This window comes from Rhinatrema bivittatum, chromosome 9, assembly GCF_901001135.1.
Source record: "Rhinatrema bivittatum chromosome 9, aRhiBiv1.1, whole genome shotgun sequence".
NCBI lineage: Eukaryota > Metazoa > Chordata > Amphibia > Gymnophiona > Rhinatrematidae > Rhinatrema > Rhinatrema bivittatum.
This window is the reverse complement of record NC_042623.1, coordinates 98,180,460-98,199,388: the sequence shown is the minus strand read 5'-3', so window position 1 is coordinate 98,199,388 and position 18,929 is coordinate 98,180,460. Positions and strand designations below refer to the sequence as shown.

The window sequence follows — 18,929 nt, the reverse complement described above, 5'->3', positions numbered from 1 at the left end:
GCTTAAAAAAAATAGTAAAGCACACTGGACTAAACCATACCTTCTCCCTAAAATCTATGGTCATATATATAGCCAATGCAATGCTTATACCCAAGGGCCCTGGTTTTCTATGCCAGCTTAGGAATAGGTGCTGCAGCAAGTGTTAAATATTCTGTGGAAAAATCTATGGTTAGCTCATATTTTTGTACACTCCCACCACCTATATCCTCTTTCCCAGAACCCTGCAGTTTCAATTACATCTACAGCTAGTTATACTTTTTAAATCTGTCATGCGACTATGAAACTCTATTTACTAGGCCACATGTGTGCTGGTAGTGACTGTCTTCATGCACTTCAGCATGCAAACAGTTTTTGCCAGTATCGTATGGCCTAACAAACAGAGCAAGGCAGCACAGGCAGAGCTGGGCATCAGCAAGGAGCAGAACCTCTACATGAAGGAAGACTGGTCGGTGGGATATGGGTGCACCATGAGCAGTGCAGGCAGTGATCGGCTTTGTGGCAAAGCAATGCAGAGGACTCACAACAGCTGAATTTATTGAGGAAAGGAAGAGTGGAAGAGTTAAGTTGTCCCACACAGTTTAGGAAGATGGAAAGGTGGAAAAACAACATAATAGCAGATGGTTTTGTGGGGGAAATGATTAAGTGGAGCAGCAATGGCATGAGTGATATTGGCAGTAGCTAGCTTCAGTGAAAGAGTGGAATAGAGGTAGCATCATATTTCTCAAAACAACTACCCTATTTCACAACAAGTACGCAGCCTTGGTATCATCATTGACAGCAATCTCACGTTTAAAAAATTCATCGCGGATACGGTAAAAAACGGTTTCTTTAAGCTACTCACGCTTAAACGTATTAAATCTCTATTACACCAATATGATTTCCGCACAGTATTACAAGCAACTATTTTATCAAAGATTGATTACTGCAATGCTCTGTTACTGGGTCTTCCTAAAGCCACCATTCAACCTTTACAAATGCTGCAAAATGCAGCTGCCCGTATTATCACAGACACAAGCCGCCATGATCACATCACTCCAGCTCTTCAGTCTTTGCACTGGCTACCCGTGGCTTACAGGATAATTTATAAATCTATGTCGCTGATACACAAAGCCATTCAAAACAGAGAAATGCATTGGTTCACAGATCAACTACAATTCAAAACGTCTTCCCGCCCAACGAGATTCCAGAATTTAGCTAAATTAAACATCCCTGCACCCAATCTGACTAAACTCTCTAGTACAAAAGAACGATCTTTCATCATTGCTGGATCAACAATATGGAACACCATGCCCTCTGAATTACGCCAGGAACTCTGTCACAAAAAATTTAAACAAAACCTTAAAACCTGGCTATTTAAAAAAGCCTACTATCAATAATCTGAATCCTCAACTACTCTTCCTAACTTCCACAATCTATCATATATTGTTTATATGCTATTAATACAAAGTTATATACTGTATTGTATTCAAGTTACCATGTTATAGTGTAAAGCGCAATGCTGAATTACTGTTTGTATGTAAACCGAGGTGATGTTATTTACGTACCCCGGTATAGAAAAATCTATAAATAAATAAATAAATAAATAAATAAATAAATAAATAAAAATCATGAATATGAACCTGGGGCAGATAATATTGTTTAACACAATTACACAGCATGAAGTGAATTCTGCAGCAGTTGACACACCATCACATTAGCTAAGACCCTTGGTTATAACATCATTCTATACCATGTTCACTCAGGATATTGTCCCAGCAGACCATAATAGGTCATAATAGAAACAAACAAACTAATGGTAGTTAAGGACTGTACAAGCTCATCTAGTCTGCCTAATTTGTTTCCTTTTGCAATGACAAACATAGCCCACACTGGCTTTTCTTTGGCTTCCTTGCAACTAGGAATCCTCTGCATTTATCCCATGCCACCATGAAATCAGTTACTGTTTTTGCTTCTTCCACTTACAATAGAAGGTAAAAAAAAGAAATGAGCCTGATTCTTCAGATATTATTGATCTGTATGCTTTTGGCTAGTAATTTTTGCAGGCAGCTATATTATTGCCAGAGAAGAATCACAGAATTAAACTTTTTTTTTTCACTAAAGTCACTTATACTGGCTTAGAGATTGTCTTTGGTTTTAGCAATGCAATATTGAGAAAATTGCTCCCTGGTACCAAATCTTTTATTTGTATTGAGATTGTGTTGACTCTGTAGGAGATCCAGCTATTCTTTAATCCATGAACAAGCTAGACACTGTCTCAAACTGTTTCTAGATGATGGGAAAGGGGGCTGCTGAAATCAGTTTCTAGGGAAGGCATAAATTGCTCTTCATATTGTAGAATAGTAGCAAATGTTTAAGTATCCTTAACCCTTAGAGTGCAAGCCTGTGCATTTCAGACTAGCACTGGTGACTGATCTTGGGAAAGGCATCCCTGACTGCAGTGCTCATGCTAAAGAAGCTCAGTTATTGAAAGCTGCTGGATCCTGTTAAACTTAACTCCATCAAAAAACGAGCGCTATCCACCGCAGGACCACATCACTGGAACTCTCTCCCACCAGACCTACGCCAGGAACATTGCCATCTCACATTTAGAAAAAAATTGAAAACGTGGCTCTTCGCCCAAGCTTATCACTGAAGAAATTCATGGTATCCGCAAGGACCGCCACCCCTCGGTTGGGCCCTCTTCTAGCTTCACTAAGGATCTGCTATTCTAGAACAGCTAGCGTATATTTAACTTTTCAATTGAATCTCCACTTCGTAAATTTGTATTTAAGTTTACCATAGAAGCATCCGTGCCTTGCTTAGCAGCTCTTCTATACATTTAGAATAGAAATTGTTAATCTATCCCTTTGTCTTCAAACAACCATGTTCGACTTCCCTGTTTTAATGTAACTTTCGCTTCCTGTATTAACTGGTTTTCCCCCTTGTTTATTGTAAACCGGTACGATAAGACCTTGTCTTGAGCATCGGTATATTAAAAGAACTTAAATAAATAAATAAATAAATAAATAAATAAATAAAATAACATAGCATTAAAGCTACCATACATGAACATTGAGGGATTCAAACAAAATTGGGCAGTTAAAAAGAATAATTTTTTTTTTTTTTTAATAATTTTTTATAAAAAAAAACAAGAACAAAGAAAAGGTTTTTAATTGCTTTCTAAAACTTTTGGAGCATAGAATCAGACATAAATCATGTGGTAAGCGATTCCAATATTCTACTGCAGCAACAGAAAAGGCATGTTTATGGAATTCCACTAATTGTATCTGATGAATAGAAGGAGCCTCCAAAAGGAATTTTTGAGAGATTTTAGGGTTCTTATAGAATAATGGAGTTTTAAATCTATAGGGATGCGAGAAATGGAAAAAAAATTTACAAAAATAATGAACCAGACAAAATTTTGTAGTTAATCTTCAATTATATCAGAAGCCAATGATCGCAAATGGACCTTTAATGCAGAATGAACAATCCAGAGTAACCCAGAAGGGTACCCACAACAATTCAAAAAGAAATTATTCCTGTCTGATATTACAATTGTTCTGTACTTGCTTTGCAGATCTTTACTTTTATCATCCAAGGGAATAGAATACAAAGCGCTCTGGTATACAGGACAGACCTAAAAAGCACAGAAAGAAGTAGTAACTTCCTTCTCCAATTAATGCCTAATTTCCCAGAGGAATCAACCACAGGAACTAGGGAAAAGAATGATAGGAAAAAGGGGACATTAGATTGAGGGGCAGAGATAACTTATCTACTCTTGACCACAGGGAGTACAACCAAATGTGCTGAGAGGATGAATAAGTAAATTCTGCTGTCTTTCATCTGCTATTTGTTTTCCATACAATGTTGGTAATCAGCAATTTAATTCAATTTTTGAATTTCTATTCCACCTTTTATGGCTAGGCAGCCACTTCAGAGCAGATCATAATAAATTAAAGAGTAAGACATTACATTCTAGATGATAAAAATCAAGTGAGTATAATAAAACTCCTGCAAAAATAAAATGCACTGTAGAATCCTTATGGATAGAAATTACATATGTGACATGTAAGAGTACAGCAGTAGTTGTATATTAGCAACCACCTGGCCAAAATGAAGAAAGATTGAGAAATGCTAGCTGAAATTAAAAAAGCAAATACATCTGGCAACACAATAATAATGGGAGATTTCAATTATTCCAATATACTGACTGGGCCAATATCTCATTGGGATATGCTAGAGAGGTTAAATTTGTAAATGTCATAAATAACTGCTTCATTGAGCAGCCAATCCTAGAACTGACAAGAAGCAAAATGCATGAACTGGTTCAACAGTTACTGTGGTGGGGGGGGTCTCTAAGCAACAGTGATCATAATGTAATCAATTTTGACATAATCACTGTAGGGAAGACATTAAGTAAAATTAATGAAGTAGCATAAAACTTTAAAAAGAGAAACTATGATAAAATGAATAAATTTGTTAGAAAAAACTAAAAGGCATTGCTGCATGGCTTAAAAGTTGGTATGATGCATGGACATTGTTTAAAAATACAATTTTGGAAGCCCAGATAAAATGTATAATATGCATTAAAAAAAGGCTGAAGAAAGACGAAACAACTGCCAATGTGATTTAATGGTGAGGTAAGGGAGGAAGTTAAACCTAAAAGGGCATTGTTCAAAAAATAGAAAACAGACAATAATGAAGAAAATAGGCAATAGCATAAGCACTAGCAAGTTACATGTAAAACAGTAGTTAGGTCAAGAGAGACTTTGAGAAAAAAGCTTGCCTGTGGAGCAAAAAGAAAAAACTTTTTCAAGTACATCTGAAACAAAAAGCATGTGAAGGAGTCAGTTGGGCTGCTAGATGACTGAGGAGCTCAGGAATGACAATGAAATAGCAGAAAAGCTGAATGAATTATTTGCCATGGTCTTTATGAAGAAGTGTATTGGGAAAATACCCACACCTGAAACATTCTTTAATAGTAGAGATTCTGAGCAACTAAAACAAATACTTGCAACAAAAGAGAATGTAATAAATCAGAATTGACAAACTAAAGTGAAACAAATCACCAGAACTGGATGGCATCCACATGAGATCTAAAAGAACTAAAACATGAAATTTCTAATCTGTTACTCATAATCTGCAACCTGTTGTAACATTTATAGTCTGTGGATTTCCCCAGAAGTGAGCATCCTAGGCCTAGGAGAATTGAATCCTGGCCATTGTCAGTAGATGAACTTCTGCTTAGGTCAGTCACCTTCCCTTCAGGTTGAGGCCTCTGGTGCTGGGGGCCAGGGAGGCAAGAGAAACAGGGGTAGATCTGACATGGACAAGAAGCGAGAAGCTGCACACAGGATAGGGAAGAGAACTAACCAGAAATTCAGGAGGCCAGATAGGAACACAACATTAGATGTAGAAGCAGAATGACGAAATTGAAGTGTTCTGGAATCAGAAGCAGAGCCAGAGTACGACAATCAAATGGTAGGGCCAACCTCTGGCAACTGACTGCTAAGACTGCCTCAGTAGAAGTTTAGGCCTATACAAGAAATAAGATTGCTTCCAGCGAGGGGGAGGAGAACAGAGCTGGAAGGACAACATACAGTTCCAGAAAAGCACTCAGCAATGGATCCTTACACCTACCATTTAAAACAGCTACAATTCTGGAAGGTGGTCAGCATGATGCTGAATTTTTAAAGGGGCTCCAAAGGAGATACGGGAAACTATAGAACTGTAAGTCTGATGTCAGTGCTGGGAAAAATGGTAGAATCGATTCTTAAAACAAAAACACTGGCCATACTGACAGCATGGCTTAATGAATTAAAATCAACATGGTTTTAGCAAGAAAAAGTCTTGTCTTATCAATCTTTTAGATTATTTTTGGAGATGTAATCAAATATATAAATAAAGGAGAGCTGATTGACATAATATATTTGGATTTTCAGAACGTATTTGTCAAAGTCTCCCATGAAAGATTCCTAAGAAAGTTACAAAGTCATGGGATAGGAGATAGTAGTCTACTGTGGACTGGTAACTGATTAAAAGTCTGGAAACAGAAGGTAGCATTAAATGGTCAGTTTTCTAAAAGGAAAAAGGTTGTTAGTAGAATATCCCGGGATCAGTACTGGGAACTGTGCTGTTTAACATTCATAAATGATCTGGAAAAAGGAATGAGTGAGGTGATCACCATGATATTAAGTCGGAGGGTGCACAGAAAAGCACATTTTGTTTTCTGAATCGCGCGGGACTACCTAATAGGGCCATCAACATGCATTTGCATGTTGCGGGCGCTATTAGGTTCGGGGGGTTGGACATGCGTTTTCAGCCCCTTACTGAATAAGGGGTAACGCTAGCGCATCGAAAACGCGCGTCCAATAGAGGGTTAACAGTGCGCTCCGTCGAAACGCACTGTACTGTATCGGCCCGATTGTTAGCAGGCAATATACAGCAGAATCAGAAGTAGAAAAAAATGCATATGCAGATGTCACTGCTTGGTTTTGTGTGTTATTAAAAAGTCAAATCTGGCCAAGATAGTTAGTTCCTGAAGAAGAAAAGAATGCCTTGTGCTCCTCTGTAAAGTACAGGAACACATCATGCCAAATAAATCTTCAAATTTACATGAAAGTGTCCATTTGATTTTGATTTGCCCTGATGTTAGAGAGTAAAATTTTGGCAAATATTTAAAATTTAATATTATGTAAATATAAGAGTGGGTCAATATTCAGAAAACTGAAGGGTTAACAGAACCGGGTAACTATCTTGGCTAGTTGTGTGGCTGAATATCCAGCTAAATCTACCTGCTCAAAATTTGAGTGGATAGATTTAGGACTGGCATTTGCATGGCCAGGGTTACTCAGGTAAATTTATCTGGTTAGCCCTAAATATCGCATCAACTGACTAAAGTTAAAAATGTACCCAAAGAAGGTCTCCAACCAATCCCTTTCTTCCTGGCTAAATTTATGTGACTTGCAGTTTTAACTGTATAACTTTATCCAGTTCAACAGGCCAAATTTGTAAACAGGTAGATTTATCCAGTTATCACCAAATTTTGGCTGAGCCTAATCTTTTGACTATCAACCTTGTTGTGTTCACTCCTCTGACTGCCAGAGTGTCTGGAAGAGCAATGGGCAGGTTAGCCTTCCCAACTACTCAACATATGGTCAAAATCAGCTTAACCCTAATCCTGCAAAGGAAAGATGAAATACAATATAAAAGTACTTCCTTCTCATTTTAATCTTGCAGATACATATTGCTTTTACAGATTTTAGAGACTGAGAAGGTATCAACCTGAGCAATATAAATTTAAAGAACATACAATGAAATGCAATAAATAATCCAGTTATTTAAAACTGATGCGGCATAGCATGTATGTTTATTTCTCAAACAAATGCCAATGCAGGAGTCTAACTACTTGCAGAACTTCAAAAATAAATACGTCGCTCACCTGAAATCTTTTTGCAACTTCTCTTTTTGCTCTGTTTCTGGCATGCAATAGATGCAATGAAACTCCAGATTGACTTTTGATGAAAGACAGTATAGAACCAAATGACTTGATTCACTGTAGAATTCATGGTCTAACTTTAGGATTCACCATGAAGGGTAAGCTGTCCAGAGATAAGTGCAATGCTATCCTTGTGTGTACAGACGCATGACATTTTACTATATAAAATATGTTGTTCTGATACTAAACTGTTACTCACTCATTGCCCCAATCCAGTCGTGCTGTGATGTGCCGTTTTACGTCCTTCATCCGATCATGAGTCAGATGTCCCACAAGTACCTGCCTACGCAGGTCCAGTATTTCATTCATGATGTGCCAAAGTCGGTGGAAGAGATCCCCTTCATTCTTCTATGAAATACACAAAAACAGCAGTGAAATATTAAACAGTCAGTAATGCAAGCAATTAGTTTTCATTTAAATATCTACTTTTTATACATATTCTGTGCTGCTTTTCTGTTCAGCAAAATAAGTATAGCTGACATTTCATATATAATATCTTTGTCAACAATGTTTTACAGATTTAACTGAGACATTCAGATTAAATGGTTTCCTATTTAACCATCATCTGGGTTTTTGCCTTAAGGAATTTTCCTTTCCGAATTAAGGGGCGGATTTTAAAAGGAGCGCGAATAGGCCTACTTTTGTTTGCGCTCAGGCGCAAACAAAAGTACGCTGGATTTTAGTAGATACGCGCGGAGCCGTGCGTATCTACTAAAAAACCTGGATCGGCGCGCGCAAGGCTATGGATTTTGTATAGCCGGCGCGCGCCGAGCCGCGCAGCCTACCCCCGTTCCCTCCGAGGCCGCTCCGAAATCGGAGCGGCCTCGGAGGGAATCCTCTAACACCCTCCCCTCACCTTCCCCTCCCTTCCTCTACATACCCCCCCCTTACCTTTGTTGGGAGGCGTAAATCCCCCAACAACGGAGGGCGCGGCCACGCCCCCGAACCGCCCCGGGCCGTAGCCACGCCCCCGTACCCGCCCCCAAAACGCTGCCGACACGCCCTGAAAACGCCGCGACGACCGGGACTGCCCCCCGACACGCCCCCTCCGAAAACCCCGGGACTTACGCGAGTCCCGGGGCTCTGCGCGCGCCGGTAGGCCTATGTAAAATAGGCTTACCGGCGCGCAGGGCCCTGCTCGCATAAATCCGCCCGGTTTTGGGCGGATTTACGCGAGCAGGGCTCTGAAAATCCGCCCCTAAGTGTCTGTAAAGAGCACATTTTGTTTTCCACAAAAAAAAACAAAAAAAAATTAATTTGTTTTCATTTGATGTCTTTCTACATAGCATATTTTATCTTCATTTGAAAATCTAATGCTGAGAAGATGCCTTCATGTCTCATGTCTTCTTTTTCATTTGTTTTCATGATTGGAACAATCTGTTTCATCACATCTGCAACAATACTCCAACATTTACCTATTCTTAAAAACAGAACACTAGTTAAAATAATATTTTGACAGCATAGCCCAAAGGGCAACTATTCTGAAATGTCAACTTCTGGGTGTTTAGCACCATTGCACAGTGCCGCAGATCTGTCAGAGTTCTGCTAAAGTTTGGAGTTTGGATGTGTTGCTGAAGCCAATCAGATATGTACTGCTCACCCAGGTCAGAGTATTTTAACACAATCAGCTGTATGAGAAAGCTCCTTATACGCTCAGTCTGATGAACTTCAAAAGAAAAAAATAAATAAGACTACAGAGATCTCTTCCTCAGGCAATCAATTTTAGAAAAAGCAATTTTACACAAATAGCATTTGGAAAAACTTAGAGCACCCAATAGTGTGATATGAAATTGAGCCTCCATACAACAACAAAAAATGGCAGAGTGCTACATGTCATACCATCACTGACTCATACTGGGGAAAAAGAAAACCAAAACAGTTGCATTAGGATTATTTTCCAAGTAAAGCCTTCTTCAGTTTCTCTTATTCTTACATGTTAGTGTCCAACAAAACTGTTTAATCAACGGCATCCTAGAATCACAGCATGAGCATTTTTCTATATTAATATCCAGTTGATAGCACCTGTCCTCTGAATATTCATAATTTAAATTTAACTAATGTAATAACCAGCAATTAAGTTACATTAATAATGAAAGAGAACTTTCAAAATGAAAGAATCTTTTGAATATTGTTTTACTCAATGAAACACAACATGTACATGCAGTAGTACACTGAACTGTAAACCTCATCCCAACCAAGGAGGATCTCACAGTATTGTAGTTTTAACCAGATCAAAAGTTGCAATATCTAGTATTATTTCTTCATAGGAAGGGTAATAGATGCATGAAATAGTCTCCCAGGTGAGATGGCAGCAAGAAAATTATTAACCAAATTTAGGAAGATATAGGATAAGCACAAAGGATCACTAGTTATGAAGATGTGATGTTAAAGATGGAAATTAAGTAGATTCTGTGGGATTGCACAGGAATGGAAATGGACTAGATGGGATTTACGGCCTTTATCTGCTATAACAGTCTCTGTTTCTATGTATGGAACAAGTAATATTAACTCTTGGGGGTGCAGGTGATCAATCATAGAAAGCTGTGCTGAAACCCATTTACTTCAGCAAAACAGAGAGATTGAAATGAGAAAACAGGGCAAACAGGTTCACACCATGTATACGCTGCACAACTGTGCATGCACACTTTTGGGAGGTAGGGAGGGTTGCTATTGCAGCCCCTCTTCTAATATTTATCCTTGAATGTAAGGGTCACGCTCAATTCTGGGGCTAACTCCTGGCCCAGTCTCTCCCTCTCTGAAAGGGAGGTTAAATCTCCAGGACCCAAGGCTCAGGGGGTAAACTTTCTGTTGGTGTAACTCTCAATAAGTATAGTGTGGACGGAAATAATTGTCAATAATCAGATGGGATACTCTGATAGGATGTTCCAACTTTAACTTTAAATAAAATCAACCTGAACATGAGTATTTAAGCTAAGTATATGGTGGCTAGTTCCATTTTGAAAATGTATTGGTGCCTTAGTCTGTTGATTATATTTTTGATTGAGTGTGAAATATTTTTATTTTTGGAATGAAGTCTTTGAGAACCTTTTTTGAATGCATACAATAAAAGAGGTTTGCGGTAGATGATTTGAATTGACTGTGTACAGTTCTGATACCGTCTGAGGCCCATTGCGGGTAGGAGACAGTGGATTACATCTCTTACACCATATATAGCTTCTCTGATACCACTCTCCTCACTTGTATACAAGATATTATTTATTTTTTTATTTAAGGGTTTTGTATACCATCATTCGTGGAACACATCATGACGGTTTACATCACACGAAATCATAAAAACAATAGTCAAAATAAAAAAATTAAAATACATTAATGTTTCTAGTATCAAATAAAATTAGTTAATAAAACAAAGTAAAAGAAAATAAAATTGCATTTCCTCGTACTAGCTATTCCTTTTCTTAAGATGATCAGCATAGGCCTGCTCGAAGAGCCATGTCTTCAATGCTTTCTTAAAAGCTTTAAACTCTGATTCTAGATGCAATTCGACCGGCATTGTGTTCCAGATACAGGGACCAGCAATCGAAATGGACCTATCTTGGACTAGTATAAGGTGGGCTGAGTTTACTGATGGAATTTGTAGCAGTCCTTTGCTCGCTAATCTCAAAGATCTTTGTGGAATATGTAAACGAATTTAAAAGTTCAACCAATCTGTTTTTTTGTCCGTATATAGCTTTGTGTAAAATACAGCATGCCTTATACTATATTCTTTGTGATATCGGCAACCAATGCAAGTTGATTAAAACTGGAGTAATATGTTCACGTTTCTTACAGTTTGTTAATACTCTTGCTACAGAGTTCTGAAGCACCTTCAAAGGGCGCAAAGTAGATTGTGGAAGGCCCAAAAGAAGAGAGTTTAGTAGTCCAGTGACGAAAAAATCAGGGCTTGCAACACCAATCGGAAATCATTAACATCTAATAGCGGCTTCAATTTTTTCAATACCAACAGTTTATAGTACCCTTCTCATAATTTAACAGAAATATGTTTTTTAAAGTTTAAATGACAGTCAATAGTAATCCCCAAATCTTTGAGTCGGAAAGTATTAATTTAATATTATTTGGTAAAGCAAGGATATTGTTTGTAATGGTCATATTATCTTTTGGTTTTCTGTTGAGATTTATAGAGAATATTTTGTATATGGTTTTTATTTTTTGATTGTATATGCACATTCTTTTCTCTCTTCATTTGTGGTTTTGTGCCAACTTGAACGTTTCCACTACAGCTCTTCAATAGTAATCATTTGGCACCATACACACTTGTTCTTTGCTGCATCTGTTTCTCAATTTCGATTCCCATAATTCTCTGTATCTGTGAATGTGCCCCTTAGTATTTTGGTTTGGGGATGCCATACCCTCCAAGGCATAGAATAGTAGTTATGACAGGATAGCTAATACTGTCAGAATCCCCTTCCCACAAATACTTTAGATCACAAAGATTCTCCAACACTTCACAGCTCCAAAGCTTCTTTTCTCATCCCAGGGTGAAGACTCCTGTGGGGGTCTCCAGATGAAAATACTCTCACTTTTAATTCTCCTATCCAGATGGCAACAAGAGATCTTATCAGTAGAGGTGGTGTGGAAGAGTAGTGGTTAGAGCAGCAAACTGAACCACGGAAGCCAGAATTCAAATTCCACTGACGCTCCTTGTGACCTTAGGCATGTCACTTCACCCTCCATTACATCAGGTACAAACTTAGGGGCCTATTTACTTTAGGTTCTCTCACATTTTGTCTCTATGGGAAAAATGCTTAATAAATAGGGTCCTTAGACTGTAAGCTTTTTGGGGACAGGGACAATATCCAATGTACCTGAATATAATTTGCTTTGAGCTGCGAATAAAAAGGCAAGCATCTCCAATTCGCCACTCAGTGGGGAAAACACTCCTTTCTTTCCCCATTTCTGAGCAGGATGAGTGGCATCATAACTTTCTCCCAAATCAAAAGTCAAAAACTTTACAAACAGAAAAGTGGGGCTCCCCTGAACTGAGTTACCACTGCCCATCTGCTGGGTGTGAGATGCAAGGAATTTCCCTCACTGAGACAGGACTACAGATTCAGAAGACAACTCCAAAACTGAACTCCAAAAAGTGCTTAATTCAAATCTGAGACAACCTCACCAGACAGGCTGTGTACCAGAAGGGTAATAGGTTTTCTTCCTATTTTGGGTAACCAGGACAGTGAGACCTAGCATCTAGGAAAAAGGGAAGACAAAAATAAAATAACTCTTTTACAACCTCCAAACTGCAACTCAGTGCCACACAGATCTCCAAGTCTGCCCACACTTAACAGGCAGGAGCCTACCCCTGCAGCCACCAAACAGGTGTGCTGTAGCAAAGTGCAATGCTGCACTCTCTACCCAGGTTATTTACTCTGGTCACTTAGTGGAGACTCCAAGGGATTCCCCACACTGGATATTTGTAAAAAAAATGCCTACATTTCATTAAGTATTCCACATTTACTAGGCAAGAGCAATACTATCTGTGTACTCTGTACTACTTCAAAAGTGGTATTAAACACCTTGTTTATATTACAGACATTACTACGCGGTCATTTATTTGTAATGTTTTTCAGCAGCTGCCCGGTAAGTTTCCTGAACCTCTAACAGCTTCCATGTTAGCTGAAAAGTTATGATTTACCTACTGTTGGTTTATTGCTCCATACCAATTATTTCATTATAAGTAAATATCATATCCTGCATAAATCAAGCAGATCTCATTTCGTGTGAAGTGATCTGTGACGTTGCGCCCAACAAGGCTGCTCCCAACAGTTCAAGGAAATGGATGGGGAGCAGATTAAAGAGTTTCAGTTTGCCATAAAAATTCATTTCAATTCAATTTATAAGGAGCAAGTTTTAATACTTGCCCCATGCAGTCCTAAAATACTGCATGGTACCGGGGGGGGGGGGGGGGGGGGGGTTGCTTAATTGATCTCTGGCAGTAGGTTCACACCCAGTCACTCCAGTCCCTGCAAGGCTCCTAATGTTTATGAATTATTCCACAATGTGCAAGAATTAGACTAGTTAAGCTTCATGTGCACTGAAAGCAGTTTTCTCATTAGCCATCTGCTACGATTGATGCACTGACCGTAGTGGGGGTTCCAGACTCTTAAACCAAATGTTTTTTTAATACTTGGCTTGAAATGCATTCGTATATTTAGAAATGTGCCCCACAGCATTGCAAAAGTATAATACTCAAGGACGAGTGCCCACTGCCATCATAGCAACCCTAATGAATGCTCATAACAGCTTATGATTAAAAATGACCAAGTCTATTTCATTTATTGGGAGTCCTGTTTTGAAATGTATAATCAGGTATTATACTTAGGGCTTCATTTACTAAGGTCAATTATGTTAAGCATGATAATTTTGGTTTTAGTTACAACTTTGTGTAACTGTATATTGAATGTGATTTCAGAGAATGTAATTGTTAGGTTTGAAGATTTGATCGTGTATTTGCATATTTGAAAACTTGAAAATAAAGATTTAAAAAAAAACAAAAAACCTAAGGCTTTATTTTCTCCCTGTGGACACAGAATGGTAGAAAAGCATTGATTTACTGTAAGAAATGCGCTCATTAAGTCAATAAACTAAACTAAAGCCCTTAATGTCTCAAGAATTTCTTACACAGCTTTCGCTCCTTTTGGGGAAACGTAACATACACTATGGTCACAAAGGGAATTTGAAGTGACTTTGATCCACAAGTCAATTAAAATTATTTACTGCCAAAAAATATACTTTTTTTCTTTTTGTGCTGGACATCTTTTCAAAAACTATGATTACTAAACCCTTTCCCAATCCAATCACATTTCATGCAATATAATTTTCTTAATATCTTTATATATTCATCAAATTATCCTTCGCCTTTACTCTTTAGTACACTAACTTAAGGTGAGCGATGTCACAATTTTCAATTTAAGAGAGCAATGTGAAATCCGATGGGAAAATTTGTACCCATGGGCCTGCACGCAAATTTTCAAAGCAAAACTATCTGCTGCGTTCCCCTTTGAAAACTGGGGCGGCATGCACAAGATAGGCACTTTTCTATCCACATGGGGGCCGATGCAAACAGTGCGCTCAGCCAAGTGCACTATTTAACCCGTGGCTGAACGTGTGATTAGGACGCGTGTCCACAGCCCCTTAAGCTATAAGGGGATTAACGTGTTCAAAATGCGCATCCAACCCCCCCGCAAAACTAATAGCGCTCATCACATGCTGATGAGGCTATCAGTTATTCTCCCCAGATCTAAAAAAAAAAAAAAATGTGCACCCGACCCGCACATTTTTTGCTTAACAGTCAAAAAACGTGTACAGAAAAGCAGAAAATACTGCTTTTCTGTACACCCTCTGGTTTAATATCGTGGCAATATTAAGTCAGAGGAACCGAAAGGTTTAAAAATTTTTTTTGAAGTGACAGCAGTCAGGTTAGGGAAACAGACAATTAACGAGTGTCCATTTTCCTAACCCACTGAGAGCCACCTTTCCTGGGCGCCCGCCAGCCCTTATGCTTGGAACACTATGCCACCCAAACTCAGACTAGAGCAGTGGGTGCAGACATTCAAAATAAAACTCAAGACATGGCTATTTAAGCAAGCCTACCCTTAACCTCGTTATTCTTGAACCTACCAATCTAACTCCTTCTGTATACCTAACCTGCTCTACACAGAGTCCTCTCACTCCCCCCCCCCCCCACCCCCACTCAGATAATCCTGGATACATTCACTTGTGTAAAGCATTAACTGTGCTTTCTGTGCTGCTACATTCAAACCTTAACTTGGGAAACATTTTGGGGCGGATTTTAAAAGGCGCGCGAACAGCCTACTTTTGTTTGCGCTCCAGGCGCAAACAAAAGTACGCTGGATTTTAGTAGATACGCGCGGAGCCGCGCGTATCTGCTAAAAACCTGGATCGGCGCGCGCAAGGCTATGGATTTTGTATAGCCGGCGCGCGCCGAGCCGCGCAGCCTACCCCCGTTCCCTCCAAGGCCGCTCCGAAATCGGAGCGGCCTCGGAGGGAACTTTCCTTTGCCCTCCCCTCACCTTCCCCTCCCTTCCCCTACCTAACCCACCCGCCCGGCCCTGTCTAAACCCCCCCCTTACCTTTGTCGGGGGATTTACGCCTCCCAGAGGGAGGCGTAAATCCCCGCACGCCAGCAGGCCTCCTGCGCGCCGGGCCGCGACTTGGGGGCGGGTACGGAGGGCGCGGCCACGCCCCCGGACCGCCCCGGGCCGTAGCCACGCCCCCGTACCCGCCCCCAAAACGCTGCCAACACGCCCCCGAAACGCCGCGACGACCGGGCCCGCCCCCCGACACGCCCCCGACACGCCCCCCTCGGAGAACCCCGGGACTTACGCGAGTCCCGGGGCTCTGCGCGCGCCGGGAGGCCTATGTAAAATAGGCTTCCCGGCGCGCAGGGCCCTGCTCGCGTAAATCCGCCCGGTTTTGGGCGGATTTACGCGAGCAGGGCTCTGAAAATCCGCCCCATTGTGTATATAATTTTTCTATACATTTTACATGCCCCTGGCTACTTGTGCTTTTACAGCCCAACCTAAGTTTGGGACACATTATGGGGCGGATTTTAAGAGCCCTGCTCGCGTAAATACGCCCAAAACCGGGCGGATTTACGCGAGCAGGGCCCTGCGCGCCGGGAAGCCTATTTTACATAGGCCTACCGGCGCGCGCAGAGCCCCGGGACTCGCGTAAGTCCCGGGGTTTTCGGAGGGGGCGTGTCGGGGGGCGTGTTGGGGGGCGGGCCCGAACCGCGTGGCGTTTTCGGGGCGTGTCGGGAGCGTTCCGGGGGCGGGTCTGGGGGCGTGGCTACGGCCCGGGCGGCCCGGGGGCGTGGCCGCGCCCTCCGGACCCGCCCCCAGGTCGCGGCCCGGCGCGCAGGAGGCCCGCTGACGCGCGGGGATTTACGCCTCCCAGAGGGAGGCGTAAATCCCCCGACAAAGGTAAGGGGGGGGTTTAGACAGGGCCGGGCGGGTGGGTTAGGTAGGGGAAGGGAGGGGAAGGTGAGGGGAGGGCAAAGGAAAGTTCCCTCCGAGGCCGCTCCGATTTCGGAGCGGCCTTGGAGGGAACGGGGGTAGGCTGCGCGGCTCGGCGCGCGCCGGCTATACAAAATCCATAGCCTTGCGCGCGCCGATCCAGGTTTTTAGCAGATACGCGCGGCTCCGCGCGTATCTACTAAAATCCAGCGTACTTTTGTTTGCGCCTGGAGCGCAAACAAAAGTAGGCTATTCGCGCTCCTTTTAAAATCCGCCCCATTGTGTATATAAGTTTTCTTTACTTCCTACATGCCTAATGCTCTCCTTCTGCCGTGCATTCTTCTTATGCACTTCCCAGTTCCTCTTTACCCTGTTTTTTGTAACTGCTATTCTCCTACTTCATTTTCCCCTGTTACATGTAAACCGGCATGATATCTCCGATGAATGTCGGTTAAGAAAAACATTAAATAAAATAAAATAAAAGGTGCACACATTTGACCCTAGCACTTCCTTGATGGCTCAATACCAGGAAAGGTGCCTGGGCACGCGTGAGGAAAGTGAGCGCCCGTTTCCTGCGCGCACTGATTGCATCGGCCCCATAGTTTGAACCTGCATGGGATTTGAAAATGCAATCACTGGGCATGCTTTCTTTTCCCCGGCCTTAACCCTGCCACTTTTTTTGTTTGGGTAAAAGTACATGTGCTGCGAAACTGTGCACATACTTTTACCTCCATAGAGGAGGAGGGAATCGAACAGAATTTTTGTGTTTGTACACACACATTTATTTACCTGCATAAAATCGTTTGTATATTGCTCCTTAAATCTCATATTGGGTTCATTTCACAATGATAAACCTGAAAATCAGGTTGCAGCCAAAAGCTAAAGCAGGCATATTTAAACATGATTCCACTTAAAGATTATGGAAGTACACATTTGTATACCCATGTACATGCCCAACATGCCACAACCAGGGCAGCTGGGGACTTACCTTCTAAGGCATCTATCTGTCCTACTCACAGCAAAATTTAAGGGACTATATCCCTGAACGTGGTCAATCACTTTCACTCTTTCCGCTTTGAAGATTTTCATACACTGTTTACAAGTAACCCTAACATAACCCTACCAGACATGGCATAGCAGCCTGAGAATAACCTGGGATCACACACTTTTGCAAGGTTCCATGTTAAAAACATTTGGAAGCATGTAAAATTAATAATGAAAAGCATCCAATATGAATTGTTTACCACATAGAGCTGTTTCCACATTGTTCCCCAGTCTCTTAACGTTGTTGTCATCTCTGTGATAACAGAATCTTCTGTTGGGACTACCATTTCAAATTGTCTGCGATATGAAAAGCAAAATGAAATTACACACACAAAACAAACCATACTACAGATGTTCACTATTTAAATCTTCTATTTATTATTTTAATAAGTAGTCAACATATTAACTGGGGGGGGGGAGGGGGGGAATGGTTAGAACACAGTACCATCACTTCTTTTCAGACAAGAGAGGTAGAGCAGCAGGTGTGCTCTGCTCAGCCCCTCCCCTTCAGGCAGCCTGCAGGGAAGAGGAGAACAGAGGTGAGGCTGGAGCAGACAGAGCAGAGAACAGCCACTCTACTCCCTAATGCAGACCCTTCTCTCCTGTTCACCCCCCTCCCCCCCAATTCATCCTCCCCACTGCTTCTACAGGGAACAGGAGGAAAAGAAGTGATATGAAGCAGATGCAAAGCAAAAAGAACAGACACAAAAAGAGATTGATTGAGCACAATTTTGAAACTTATGTGCTATAGTGCCAATCATCAAGGCTGCATTAGTCTTGATAAGCACTACAGCTCACAAGTTTCAAACTTGCACTCATTCAACATTTTCCTTTGCTTCTGTGGCCCAGGGCTTAATTTCTGATGGGCCAGAATGGCGTTCTGCTACCTTTTTTCTGGGACACAAGGAGACAGTAGAGTTAGGGTGACCAACTGACCAGTTTAGAAACAGACAGCCCGGTTTTACAAGCCTGTTGAACAGTGTCCAGTTACCACAGAAACAAGAGACTGTAAAACCCAGTCAGCAAGGCCTGGTTTATATTGAGCCACCCCAGTAGCCAGTCAGCGGTGAGGAGAGTCACATGCCTTGCCTGCCCTAAGCACATGTATTTTCCATTTTTCCTCCTCTCTCAATTCAACTCAACCTCTGTTGCCAGCCTGCCACATCATCTCCATTCCTTTATTCACCAACCCTGCCGCATCCCATCTCCTCCCTGGCTGATGGCTTGCCTGGCTTAATTGATCCAGAGACTCCGGCAACTGGACTGCAAAGCCTATCTATAACCCACCTGCCTGCCTCATTTTTGCCTGCCCGGGGTATGCTGCTGGCCGCGTGCAGCTGGGCCAGGACTGAAGAGAGTGGGAGATCAGACAGACAGAGAATCCCCTCTGGCCATGTAAGTCCTTGCTGGTGATG

The 18,929-nt window shown here is 41.4% G+C and overlaps 1 protein-coding gene across 5 annotated transcripts in view; it reads right to left on the bottom strand.

Moving 5' to 3' along the window:
• DOCK4 (dedicator of cytokinesis 4) overlaps positions 1 to 18,929 on the bottom strand; it is a 939,215-nt gene that overhangs the window by 604,032 nt on the left and 316,254 nt on the right. For all 5 annotated transcript variants that reach the window (XM_029615608.1, XM_029615609.1, XM_029615610.1 and 2 more), the window contains exons 5-6: positions 17,715 to 17,811; positions 7,677 to 7,825 (exon numbers count right to left, since the gene is read on the bottom strand). In XM_029615608.1, the coding sequence (XP_029471468.1) occupies positions 7,677 to 7,825; positions 17,715 to 17,811 (246 nt within the window). The remainder of the gene's footprint in view (positions 1 to 7,676; positions 7,826 to 17,714; positions 17,812 to 18,929) is intronic.